The 12564-nt window shown below is 46.5% G+C and overlaps 2 protein-coding genes across 2 annotated transcripts; one reads left to right on the top strand and one right to left on the bottom strand.

Moving 5' to 3' along the window:
- Positions 1-3239: 3239 nt before the first annotated feature.
- On the bottom strand, positions 3240-4805 carry HSPB2 (heat shock protein family B (small) member 2). Its single transcript, XM_004749800.3, has 2 exons — positions 4384-4805; positions 3240-3894 (listed from the first exon to the last, which is right to left on the bottom strand). The coding sequence occupies exons 1-2, from the start codon at positions 4475-4477 to the stop codon at positions 3440-3442; spliced, it is 549 nt and encodes a 182-aa protein (XP_004749857.1). The 5' UTR covers positions 4478-4805; the 3' UTR covers positions 3240-3439.
- Positions 4806-5528: 723 nt separating this feature from the next.
- Positions 5529-9313, top strand: CRYAB (crystallin alpha B). The gene is made up of 3 exons (XM_004749799.3): positions 5529-5984; positions 7109-7231; positions 8971-9313. Exons 1-3 carry the CDS (start codon positions 5784-5786, stop codon positions 9172-9174), a joined length of 528 nt encoding a protein of 175 aa, XP_004749856.1. The 5' UTR covers positions 5529-5783; the 3' UTR covers positions 9175-9313.
- The last annotated feature ends 3251 nt before the right edge of the window (positions 9314-12564 follow it).

The following is a 12564-nucleotide window of genomic DNA, read 5'->3' as shown; positions in this document are numbered from 1 at the left end:
TATGATTCTACAATTGGAATGGCCTCAGCACTTCCTGACCACTTACTTCCTCATGCCCAGTACAGAACTATGGAAGCTCCACTCCCACAATCCAGCTTCTCCTTCCAGCCACCCAACGTCAGACTCGTTCCACTCTCTCCAACGAGTAAGCTGCAGATGAGAAAATCCCTCTGTAGAAACTAGGGGCTCTGGGAGAATCTGTGAAACCTGCCGGGCTCACATGGGAAGCTTTCACTAAGTCCTAGCTACTGTTACTGCTTCTTGTTCTCAGCTACTTGCTGGATGGCAAAGCATCTACTTTACTATTTTGTGCTGGATCATCTCACTAGCCTCTTGCTTCCTGGTTATGCTTCTGCCCAGCAATTCCTTCTGTATTCTACCATTAACTGTATTCTTTTCATCCTGATAACCCAAACATCCTAGCCTGGCATTCAAAGCCCTCCACAATCTGGTTCCTTTTCAGCCACATTCCTCTAATATAAAGGAAAACACCAAAGAGATTTTATGAACAGAAACTCCAGGGTGCCTGGGTGTCTCAGGGGGTGAAGCCTCTGCCTTTGGCTCAGGTCATGATCTCAGGGTCCTGGGATCGGGCCCCGCATTGGGCTCTCTGCTCAGCAGGGAGGCTGCTTCCCCTCTCTCTCTGCCTGCCTCTCTGCCTACTTGTGATTTCTCTCTCTCTCTCTAATAAATAAATAAATAAATACATCTTAAAAAAAAGAAAAAAAGAAAGAAACTCCAAAGCAATCAATAGTGTATTGTGGTACCCAGAAAGCCTGATACATCTTAAGCAGCATTAATGGAATTCTGGAGTGATAAGCAAGGATACTGATGATTCCAGTAAAGTCTGTTCCAGTCAGCCTGTGATTGAAATAATAATTTTACGTCTACATGTTGAATTTCAAGTTACATTGTCGAAAGGCAGTGTGTTCAAGAGAAAGTTGTCTAAGCGATAAGTGGTTTGGAAAGTCCTAGGGGCACCTGGCTGGCTCAGTGAATAGAGCATGCAACTCTTGATCTCAGGGTCATGAGTTTGAGCCCCACATTGGGTGTAGAGATTATGTAAATAAATAAATAAACAAACTAAAAAAAAAAAAAAAGTCCTATAGAATATGGTTAAAAGAATTAGGTATGTTTACTTGGGAAAGAGAAGCCTTAAGGGGATGGGATGGTTATTTTAAAAAATCTTCAAGGGACTCCCAAGTGAAAGATGGATTGCATTGATTTTTTTGGACATAACTAGACCAGTGAGCAGAGGTTACTAAAGTGAAGATTTGGAGTTAACAGAAGGAAGAATTTGTAAGAAATACATCCAAAAAGTTCCGATGAAGAACTGCCAACAAGAACTTAGGAAGTTCTAAGTTCTCTGTCACTTAAAATGTCCCAAGAGGAAGTTGACTAATAGTTGTAAATGAATTTGAGTGGTATGGGGATATGGACTAAATGAGAAGTTTCAGATTTTTTTTTTCCTAGCTAAGGAGCCCTCTCTTTGAAATAAAGCTCGCATAAAAATAACAATTCCAAAATAGATCAATGGAAGTGGTTCTGGTTGAAGTCCGAAGAGGAGCCTTTCTAGTTTCTTTTTCTTCTCAGTTAGATTAAGGTTCTAGAGAGTAGACAATAAAAGATCATGTTTTTAAAAAATCTGTGTTTAGGGGTCCCTGGGTGGCTCAGGGGGTTAAAGCCTCTGCCTTTGGCTCAGGTCATGATCCCAGGGTCCTGGGATCGAGCCCTGAATCGGGCTCTCTGCTCAGCAGGGAGCCTGCTTCCCTTCCTCTCTCTCTCTCTCTGCCTGCCTCTCTGCCTACTTGTGATCTGTGTCTGTCAAAAAAATAAATAAAATCTTTAAAAATAAATAAATAAAATCTATATTTATAATGTATATCCACCATAGTGTATTACTTGGGGGTTGAGAAACATTTGTTGAATGAATGGATGAACAAATTAATATATCCATTGTTATTTCTCTGAGGCATGCTTTCATTTTTAATAAATGGTAACGCTTTAACCAAGAAGTGAATTCACTGAGTGAGGGCTCTTATCTTGGGAATCCACAAATCCCTAAGGAGGGGTGTATGAGTGGAACTCAAGAGCTGTGTGAACCTCTTCAAACGGTAAGGCAAATTTGATAGCATGTGTATTTTGTCCATAAGAGGACCTATTCCTTTTGCTAGGTTTTTCAACTGGGTCTGTAACCTAAGGTTCAGAATCAACCACTTTAATGGAAGATGTCCACCACAACTATAAAACACATAGTTGGGGGCAAGGAGATCCTCTGACACTCCTCAAATCAGACACGTGCCTGAACGACACAGTAACCGAGGAGTCAGACAACCACGCTTTCCTGAACACACCGTGTCCCTGGTATTAAGACTCTGCTTTCAGTTGGGATGCCTGGGTTTCTGTCAGTTAAGCATCTGCCTTCAGCTCAGGTCATGATCTCAGGGTCCTGGATCCAAGTCCCGCATGGGGCTCCTTGCTCTGCCGGGAGCCTGCTTCTTCCTCCAGCGGGCTGCTCACCTTGCTTGTCAGTCACAATCTCTCTCTGACATTTAAAAGAAAAAAAAAAAAAAAAGACTGCTTCCAAAGGAGGGCTCCCTGGCCATCGTCACCACACAAACAGCCCTGGTCCCCCTGCATTTAGTCTTTAATTGGGTGGGTGATTCAGGAATTCCTCTCTTTGGGATGTTCCAAGATTAGAAACAAATGCTTTCTGTCACAGGCCTCCCATATGCACAGTTTGGAGCCACTGTGTGGTTGGTGACAATGGCAGAGGCTTCGTGTCTGTGCCCTGTGTATGCATACTCCATCGCTCAGAATTAGAGACCATTTTCAGTGGACAGACCTTACTCTGGGAAAACAGGGCTTTAGGCAACTCTCTCCAGCCTAAAACTGTTTTCCCAACCCCTACCCAAAACAGGCCAGACAGGCTGGAGACCCTTGTTTTTGTGTCTCTAATCACCAGCTCAGACAGTGCCCTCTGGGCTGTTTGGACGGCATATCCCTTTTCCCTCCCAGGATCACTCTCTCTTTTGTTGCATTGTGAAAAAATTATGGCTAGGAATTTGATCTGGAGCCAGTGTCAGCTTCCGGGTATGATCTCAGCATCCAAGTGTGAGCTCAGGGTGCTGTGACGTTGGGCACATCTAACTGAGGAGCTTTTTGTCTAGCTGGCTATGAGCCCCTCCCTCCCTGCCCATCCCATCGTCCAGGCCACAGAATGGGGAGCAGCACAAACACAGCCCTGAGATTTGGGTTTATTCACCTCCACCCAGAACTAAACCAAAGGCTATGACACGTCTCAAGGGACCAAACCATACATTGTGGGCCATGCACTTTGCCCTTCCCCCAAGGACACTGCTACCTCTGGGGTGGTGGGCAGCTGTTCATATCACGGTGGAGGTAGAAAAGGGTTCGCCGCAAGCCAGCTCCACGGCACTCAGGGCTCAACTCCAGTTGCCTCCTCCTCTTCCTCAGGATCAGGAGGTGCGGGGAGCAGGGAGATGTAGACCTCATTGACCTCTGTGTCCAAGTGTCGGCCACCCCGCGGTGCCTCCAGATTAAGGATGCCATCATGGGAGAGGGCAGCGCGGACCCGCCAAGGGTCCACATCAGCAGGCAAGACATAGGTGCGGCAGAACTCTCGGGACACGAAGCCGTGGCGGTCCAGGCGCTGGGGGTGCCGGGCAGACACTTCCAGCAGGTTGTCCACAGTCCTCACGGTCACCTCATCTGGGGTAAAGTGGCTCACATCCAGAAATGCCTGAAACTTGCCCTCACTGAGCCTAAGCTCAGAGGCCCCTGCCCTGCTGCCCTCCCCAGCTGCGGTGGCTCGGGGCCGGACATAGTAGCCATGGTAGAGGGTGGGGGCCAGGATCTCTTCTGGCAGAAGGCCTGAGGGGCAGAGAGAGAAAAGAGGCAGGTTGTAGGAGGATGAGGTGGGAACAGGGTAAAGTGAGGAGATCAGGAGATAAGGGTGTGGGAGAGAAGCCAGGGAGGCCGGAGAAGTAGGAAAAGGAGGCAGGGGCACACAGCGGCTACAAGGTGGCAGCTGCAAAGAGGGGACCGAGTTAGAGAATGAGACAGGGGTGGAGGAGGGCAAACCAAACAGGGACCCGGTGGGCAGAAGGGGAACAAGAAGGCACACCAAGGGGGACAGGGGCAGGTATCTGAGCCTTGCGGGCAAGGCATCTGCACCGAGGTCGGTAGGAAGGGGACAGAGCCCTGCTTGGCGCGGGCGGAGGGGGAGTCTGGGGTGGGAGATGGCTCGCCCCAGGAGTTCAGTTAAGCCCAGAGTGGGGTGGAGGCCAGTACCGTTGGGAGGTCAGCCCGGAATGTCAGGAGGTGGGGGTGGGAGGCAAGGGGGTGGCGTCTGTGCCATACCTTCTCCGAAGCGCTGCTCGCCCAGGCGGCTGGGGTTGGCAAATTCGTACTCGGTGGTGGCCGGGTGGGCATGTGGCACCGAGCGGCCCGACATGGCTGCAGAGGCGTCCGAGGCCCTGATCCGAGGTGCAGCCCCAACGGAGCAGCGACCCCTCCAGCTGGCTGGAGAGCCAGGGCTCGGTCGGAGGTGGGGGCGGGGTCTACACCACCCAAAATAGTGCGGAGCCTGCGGGGGAGGGGCGGAGAGCAGGGCCCCTGAGCGCCAGCGACAAGTGTGTGACCAGCGCCGCCTGGACCCCCGTGCCCTCCCCTGCACACCCTTCAGCTGTCGTGGGCGGCCTAAGGGGACAGCTGGGGGTCCTGGCTGGGCAGCGAGCTGGGGAGGGGAGGCTGGTGCCGGAGGCCCTGAAGAGGACTAAGAGAGCCTTTTACAGTTTGCACATTTTCTTTCTTTCTTTTTTTTTTTTTTAAAGATTTTATTTATTTATTTGACAGAGAGAAACCACAAGTAGTCGGAGAGGCAGGCAGAGAGAGAGAGGGAAGCAGGCTCCCGGCTGAGCAGAGAGCCCGATGCGGGACTCGATCCCAGGACCCTGAGATCATGACCTGAGCCGAAGGCAGCGGCTTAACCCACTGAGCCACCCAGGCGCCCAAGTTTGCACATTTTCTACGCCTCCTCCAGCCTCCCTCCTCCCAGGCACCCTGCACCCTACTTCATAAAGCGTTCCTGGTTTTAATGTTCTGTGCGCTGTGTAGGATAAAAGATGCAAGAAACTTTCCCACCCTCTCTTTGGGGTGGGGTGAAGAGTCTTCTGCCCAGATTCATGTTAGGGTCCTCTCCTGGACTCCGGCCAACCTGGAGCATCACAGAGATGTGTGGCGCTGACTTGTTGGTGCTCAATGCTCTGCCACAGGGACCCACAAAGGGTTAATGTCCCTGGGGCCTGGCCTAGGAAGATTCCAGTTCCTGCCCAGGCCCAAGATAGTTGCTGGCCCAATTCCCCTGGCATGGTAGGCTGGAGAGTAGGAGGGGGGGCACACCACCCGCCTGCTTGGGATTCCTGACTCTGTTCCAGCTCCAGAACAGAGGCTGGTTGGGGGGCGGGGGGTGGCTGCCACTGGGTGTGGATGGAAAGCTAGTGAAACAAGACCAGGACAAGTCACCAGCCAGCTCAGACGTGTTTGTATTTCTCTTTTCTTAGCTCAGTGAGTACTGGGTATGTGTCACACTGCCAAATCCCCGATCACAAGTCTCCATGAACGGGCAGTGAGCTGGGATAATAAAACTCCTGACATCACCATTCCAGAAGCTTCACAAGACTGCGTATATAAGGGGCTGGCTGTAGCTGCAGCTGAAGGAGCTGACCAGCCAGCTGACCCCCTCCACTCACCTAGCCACCATGGACATCGCCATCCACCACCCCTGGATCCGCCGCCCCTTCTTTCCCTTCCACTCACCCAGCCGCCTCTTTGACCAGTTCTTCGGAGAGCACCTGTTGGAGTCTGATCTCTTCCCAACTTCTACTTCCTTGAGCCCCTTCTACCTTCGGCCGCCCTCCTTCCTGCGGGCACCCAGCTGGATTGACACCGGGCTCTCAGAGGTAAGTCTCTGCCAGGAAAGAAGAGCTCTTCCTGGAACCGCTTGGAAATATATCCATCTGCTCTCCTTTGTCTCCCTGCTTAAATCTGGCTATGTCTCAGGGTCTTAGGCACTTGCATGTCCACCAGTGAAGACAGACTAGGCCACTGGTCCTTTCCCCCAGTTACCTGTTGGTACTGGATGCTGCACTGAATCCTACTGACTGCATTTTTCCCATATGCTGTGAAGATCATCTTCTATCCCCTAGCTTCTAAGTAGGGTGCCCCTTTCTGGTTCGGTCCATAAAGATCTACAAAGAAAGAGCTGCTTGCCTTCAGACTCCTTTGCTCACCTCTTCTAATATCTCATACCCCTGACAAATGTTAGCATCTCAAGTTTCAGAGTCAGGAAACGGTCCTGCCTTGTTCTGAGCTTTTTATCTCCACTGCATGGAGCAGGAGACAGCAAACACTATTTACTTTCTTTCTATGCCTTCATCTATGATTTTGCAGGTTTCTCAGAGCTGTGATAGGGCACTGACCTGGGTTCAGACTTAATGAGTAAAGAATGTAGGTCCAGTCTTGGGACCCCCCACTTGTCCTAAGAGGGTGGGAGAGTGGGATGAACAGATAAGGTTGACCGAGCTGTCACAGAGCACACTCTGGTTTAAAAATATTCAAGTGTGAGTAAACAGGAGCTGAGTGAGCAAGGGCTTTGGAAGGACAATCAGGGCCAGCAGAACATTCCAGATTGGGTGGGTGGGAAACTTGGCAGAGGCCTGAGTAAGAAGAAGGGGCCTTTGTCTCACAGACAAATGACAAGGCCAGGCATTGGGGTCAGAGAGGCAGCAGAAGCCATGACCTCTCCTCGTCATTGCTCCCCTGGGTGGCCAGTCTTCTCTCCTGTCCCTGTAAATAAAGTTTGGGTCTGATGACCATGCAGTATGGCTTGGGTACCACTGTGGTGGCTCCCGTGAACCAGAGAGCCATGTTTATTCATAAAGGGACTTTTAGCCAAAAACAGGAGGATAAACCCCCTGGACAGAAGGCAAGTCTACAGAATGAAGAGACTGCACTAAGGTCATCCACGTTCATACCATCTTTTCTCCTTTCCCTTCCCCTTCCCCCTCCACCGTGCTATTTCTAGATGCGCCTGGAGAAGGACAGATTCTCTGTCAACCTGGATGTGAAGCACTTCTCCCCAGAGGAACTCAAGGTCAAGGTGTTGGGAGACGTGATTGAGGTGCACGGCAAACATGAAGAGCGTCAGGTGTGTAGCTTGTTTTCTCTTCTGCTCATTCATCCAGTGCGTATCATACAGCGGACACTCCCATCAGCCCCTGAGCCTGGTGACTTTCTAGTCGTAAGCCATTAGGGTCTGGGACAGGGATTGACCTGCTGTTGTGTTTGGGCCAGAGAAGTCGAGTTTTGCTGTTTGTTTTGATTTGATTGCCTTAGATAGGATACATGGGAGGTTTATTTTCCATTTAATCCAGTGGTTTTTGGCTACCTTAGAATCACTAGGGGAATTAAAAAAAAAAAGTTCCAGTGCTTAGACATATTCCAGACCAATTAAATCAGACTTTTTTAAAAAAAAGATTTATTTATTTATTTATTTGACAGACACAAGTAGGCAGAGAAGCAGGCAGAGAGAGAGAGAGGGAAGCAGGCTCCCCACTGAGCAGAGAGCCCGATGTGGGGCTCGATCCCAGGACCCTGAGATCATGACCTGAGCCGAAGGTAGATGCTCAACTCACTGAGCCACTCAGGTGCCCCTAAATCAGAATTTTTTAAGGGGTTGACTTCAGGCATCAGTATTTCCAAAAGCTCCCTGGGTAATTCTAATGTCTATTCAAAGTTGAGGACCGCGGATTCAGGAATCGTGGTTGTTGGACACCTGGTTACTTTACTTAATTAAATGAATTGCGTATACCCTGAAGGCTCTTGACTTTAGGACTTTGCTTTTAGAAGTTCCAGAATCCTCTCATCTTTAGCTCATCTAAAAGGCTGAACTACTTGATTTGCCTAAGTTTCAGAGCTGCACTCAGGAGCTAAAACCCTGGCGCCCATGTGGAAATCAGTTAAATGAGAGCCTATCTGCATAAATGCTTGAGATTCAGCTGGTGTAAAGGTTGGGTATAAAGTTTTCACAAAATTCTACACAATGAATTCTAGAGAATTCTAGAAGCAGGTAGTTTTTTAGCAGAATTCTAGAAAATGAGGAATGGCTTTTCTTTAGTTTCTGGGTGCGTTTTTAAATGAGTCTGCTTACTGATTATTGATAATTCAGATTCTCATGTATCAAACAGCATAATTTGAGGTCCTAGGGCTGTTTCAGTTTTGCTTATGTGATTTAAGTTTGGGTCATAGTCCCCTTGCGTGAAGTGTTGTTGTTGTTTTTAGCAGTAGTCTTTTTGGTCTGGGACATTCTGGGACATTCTTGAGGAGTGAAGACAGTTTCTGGGCTTCCCTGGGGACTCAGATCTTCAATGCTGAATAATATTCCAGATCCTGTAGGCCCAACACTGATCTAAACCTTTGGGAAACACCCCTAAAAATTGCCATGCCTCAGTTTGGGGAGATTGGCAGTTTTGACTGTTTCAGATTTCTCAGGCTCTCATTGGTCAGTGACCACCTAGGCAATTTTTTTTTTAAGATTTTATTTATTTATTTGACAGAGAGAAATCACAAGTAGATGGAGAGGCAGGCAGAGAGAGAGAGAGAGAGAGGGAAGCAGGCTCCCCGCCGAGCAGAGAGCCTGATGCGGGACTCAATCCCAGGTCCCTGAGATCACGACCCAAGCCGAAGGCAGCAGCTTAACCCACTGAGCCACCCAGGCGCCCCGCACCTAGGCAATTTGATCTTAGCCCCAAACAGAACAGCTGTTGGGTTTTCTCTCTTGTTGCAATGGTGTATGGTCACACCTAAGGGGAAGGAGGATGTCTGAGTTCTGAAGTGGTGTGGTATTTCCTGTTCTTATCTCTCTTTTTCCTCATTCTCTTGGACTAGGATGAACATGGTTTCATCTCCCGGGAGTTCCACAGGAAATACCGGATCCCAGCTGATGTGGACCCTCTTGCCATTACTTCATCCCTGTCCTCTGACGGGGTCCTCACTGTGAATGGACCAAGGAAGCAGGCCTCTGGTCCTGAGCGCACCATTCCCATCACCCGTGAAGAGAAGCCTGCTGTCACTGCAGCCCCCAAGAAGTAGACGCCCTTTCTCCAACTGCATTTTTTAAAAGACAAAAATTTCCCCACCGGTGAATGAAAATCTTGTGATTAGTGCTGAAGCTTATTAATGCTAAGGGCAGGCCCAAATTATTAAGCTAATAAAATACCATTCAGCAACAGATAACTGTCTTGTGTTTGAATGTTCTGTGTTTTTTAAAATAATTTTTTAATAGATTTTATTTATTTATCTGACACAGAGAGAGAGCACATGTAGACAGAGAGGCAGGCAGAGAGAGAGAGGGAGAAGCAGGCTCCCTGCTGAGCAGAGAGCCCAATGCGGGGCTCGATCCCAGGACCCCGAGATCATGACCTGAAGGCAGAGGCTTAACCCACTGAGCCACCCAGGCGTCCCTGTTCTGTGTTTTCTAAAATAAATGTACCAAACAATGCAGAGCCATTAAATCAGTGCATTATGACTGTGAGGTCCTTGGGGATATTATAGTCAGAATGGTTATCTCCACTACTTACTAATAGTATAAATTTAGCAAGTCACTCAACCTTTCCAGTCCTTAGGTATTACATTTATAACATGTGGCACTGATGTGTACACTTGTTATGATGAATAAATTAAGGAGAAAACATAGGTAAAGCCCAAGGAATATTAGTTCCTCCCTCTCCTCCTTCTTTGATTTTGGCCTTTGTTCCAACAACAAATCTGAATGAACTCTGGATAACAAAGCCTAAAAGACCTTAGTGTGTTTCTGTAATTAATTACATTGCCAGGCTAGGAGGTGGTGCCCCCAGAGTTGATGTCTTCCTACTGATAAGCAATGCCTTCAGCTGATTTACAAGAGCAAAAAACAGGACTTGGGTGATTATCACCAAATAATTTTTTAAAATTTATTTTTAATTTATTTTCAGCATAATAGTATTCATTATTTTTGCACAACACCCAGTGCTCCATGCAATCCATGCCCTCTCTAATACCCAACACCTGGTACCCCAACCTCCCACCACCCCCCGCCACTTCAAACCCCTTAGATTGTTTTTCAGAGTCCATAGTCTCTCATGGTTCACCTCCTCTTCCAATTTCCCCCAACTCCCTTCTCCTCTCTAACTCCCCATGTCCTCCATGCTATTTGTTATGCTCCACAAATAAGTGAAGCCATATGATAATTGACTCTCTCTGCTTGACTTATTTCACTCAGCATAATCTCCAAATAAGCCTTTTAATTCTAATATCTAAATTACTTAGCAAATACCTTTCAGAATTAAGACTGGGAAGGGGCACCTGGGCTGGCTTATTTGGTGGAGTATGGGACTCTCGATCTTGGGGTCCCAAGGTTGAGGCCCATGTAGGGTGTAGAGCTCAATAAAAAGTAAACTAAAATATTAAAGAGAAAGAAAAGAAGGACTAAGATGACAAACATCCAATTTAATGACCCTCCCCCTAAAAAATTAAGTTTCAGATCATAATTAATAATTGCTCAATAAGTGATTTTATTATTTAGCTAACACAAAGACATATTATTCTACAAAAACACCCACATTCCCCTTGTGGGGCCAGACAAAACTTCTGACTCAATTAATGAAAAATAGCCCTGATGTAGGTTATCCAGTATAAACGTTCACAGATAACTCCTATTTTTCTATAGAAGTTTCCACCTAATCTCTGATTTCTTATGAGGATGGACCATGAGCTGAAGTGAGATTCTTGCCTTCACAAAGCCTACAGATTGGGGATTGGCCACACTTTTAAAATATTCTACATGAGGGGAACCTTGGTGGCTTAGTCGGTTAAGTGTGTGACTCTAGGTCAGGTCAGGATCTTGTGAGTTGGAGCCCCATGTTGGGTTCCACACTGGGCATGGAGCCTCCTTAAAAAAAAATTATAATATTCTACACTAAATAGTTGCCAAACTTTTTCCATGATGTACGGGTGTGGAACTAGGACAATATGAATTGCAAATCTATAGAAGTTCAAAAAGTTTTCTCCTTAAAAAAAAAACAAAAAACTTCTTAATAGCTAGAAATGCTGTATACTAGACAGAAGCCAGAATTCTCTAAACTTAACAGCTCATTTTTGTGGCTATGTAGCAGATAGTCTTAGCCTAACCAACCTATTTACCACCTTCAGTCTTGCCAACAGCTCCCCAGACTGGTTTAGGTGTCACCATATTCTTCCCAACCATGTGCTTCAGGAAAGTGAATCCAAGCTCCAGCCACAGGCCATCTATCTTGATTAGTCCAATCCTGGAAATTCTCTTTTCCCTGTAATGATTAGTCTTGAAAAGGCCAAGACCCAATTGTGGCTATTGAGACAGGAGGGAAGTTTGCTGAAGATGCTTCTAGAAAAAGTTATTAATTTTTATTTATTTTTTTAGGGTTTATTTATTTGAGAAAGAAAGTGCGTGTGCTCATTTTAGTGAATTACCATTTATTGACTTAGTCTTAAATAAATAATACTTTGGGGGCGCCTGGGTGGCTCAGTGGGTTAAGCCACTGCCTTCGGTTCAGGTCATGATCTCAGGGTCCTGGGATGGAGCCCCGCATCGGGCTCTCTGCTCAGCAGGGAGCCTGCTTCCTCCTCTCTCTCTGCCTGCTTGTGATCTCTCTCTGTAAAATAAATAAATAAAATCTTAAATAAATAAATAAATAATACTTTGACTATTAGATCTTCATATTTATGTTTTTGACAACTTTGTTCAGAATGTGCAGGGTCACTTTTTGGTGTAGTTTTACTGAACTCAAGTTAGACTACTTCTTTATTGTGAGTCATTCCCAGATCACATCTTTTGCTATAGCTACTCACTGTTATTAGCGTAGGACTTTTCTATTCTACTCCAGTATATTTAAAGATTTTTCTTTCAGTTTTATAACTAGCTCATCCATAATTCTACTTCATCCCTTATATCTGAATTATGCCAGGCAATTCTAACTATCATTTATTATTATTATTATTATTTTTTAATATTAGCTAACATTTATTGAGCACTGTGTGGTAGGCACTGTGCTAGGTGCTTTAAGTTTTTTGTAACTATCAATTTTTAAAATAGAATAATTCTAGGAAAGGCCCATAGGAAATATCATCTTCAACAGGGAAAAACTGAGTTTTTTTCCTAGGGTCAGGAACACCACAGGGATGTCCACTCTCACCACTGTTGTTTAACATAGTACTGAAAGTCCCAGCCTCAGCAGTCAGACAACAAAAAGAAAAGTCATCCAAATTCACAAAGAAGTCAAACTTTCACTCCTCATAGATGACATGAAAGTCTAGGTAAAAAAAAGACCCAAAGACTCCATCAAATATTGCTAGAACTGATACAGGAATCGAGTGAAGTTGCAGGGTATAAAATCAACACACCAAAGTCTCTTGTGTTTCTATATGCTAGAAATGAAGCACCAGAAACAAACAATCCTAAAATCTGTA

The sequence above is a fragment of the Mustela putorius genome, unplaced genomic scaffold (assembly GCF_011764305.1).
Source record: "Mustela putorius furo isolate JIRA1106 unplaced genomic scaffold, ASM1176430v1.1 tig00000198_pilon_pilon_pilon, whole genome shotgun sequence".
Taxonomy (NCBI): Eukaryota; Metazoa; Chordata; class Mammalia; order Carnivora; family Mustelidae; genus Mustela; species Mustela putorius.
This window is presented reverse-complemented; position numbering and strand designations above follow the sequence as displayed.

Coding starts and splice junctions, on each gene's coding strand:
- HSPB2 (XM_004749800.3), bottom strand. CDS start 4,477: ATGTCGGGCCGCTCGGTGCCACATGCCCACCCGGCCACCACCGAGTAC. Junction 3,895..4,383: donor CGAGCAGCGCTTCGGAGAAG/GTATGGCACAGA, acceptor TCTGCCCCTCAG/GCCTTCTGCCAGAAGAGATC.
- CRYAB (XM_004749799.3), top strand. CDS start 5,784: ATGGACATCGCCATCCACCACCCCTGGATCCGCCGCCCCTTCTTTCCC. Junction 5,985..7,108: donor TTGACACCGGGCTCTCAGAG/GTAAGTCTCTGC, acceptor TGCTATTTCTAG/ATGCGCCTGGAGAAGGACAG. Junction 7,232..8,970: donor GCAAACATGAAGAGCGTCAG/GTGTGTAGCTTG, acceptor CTCTTGGACTAG/GATGAACATGGTTTCATCTC.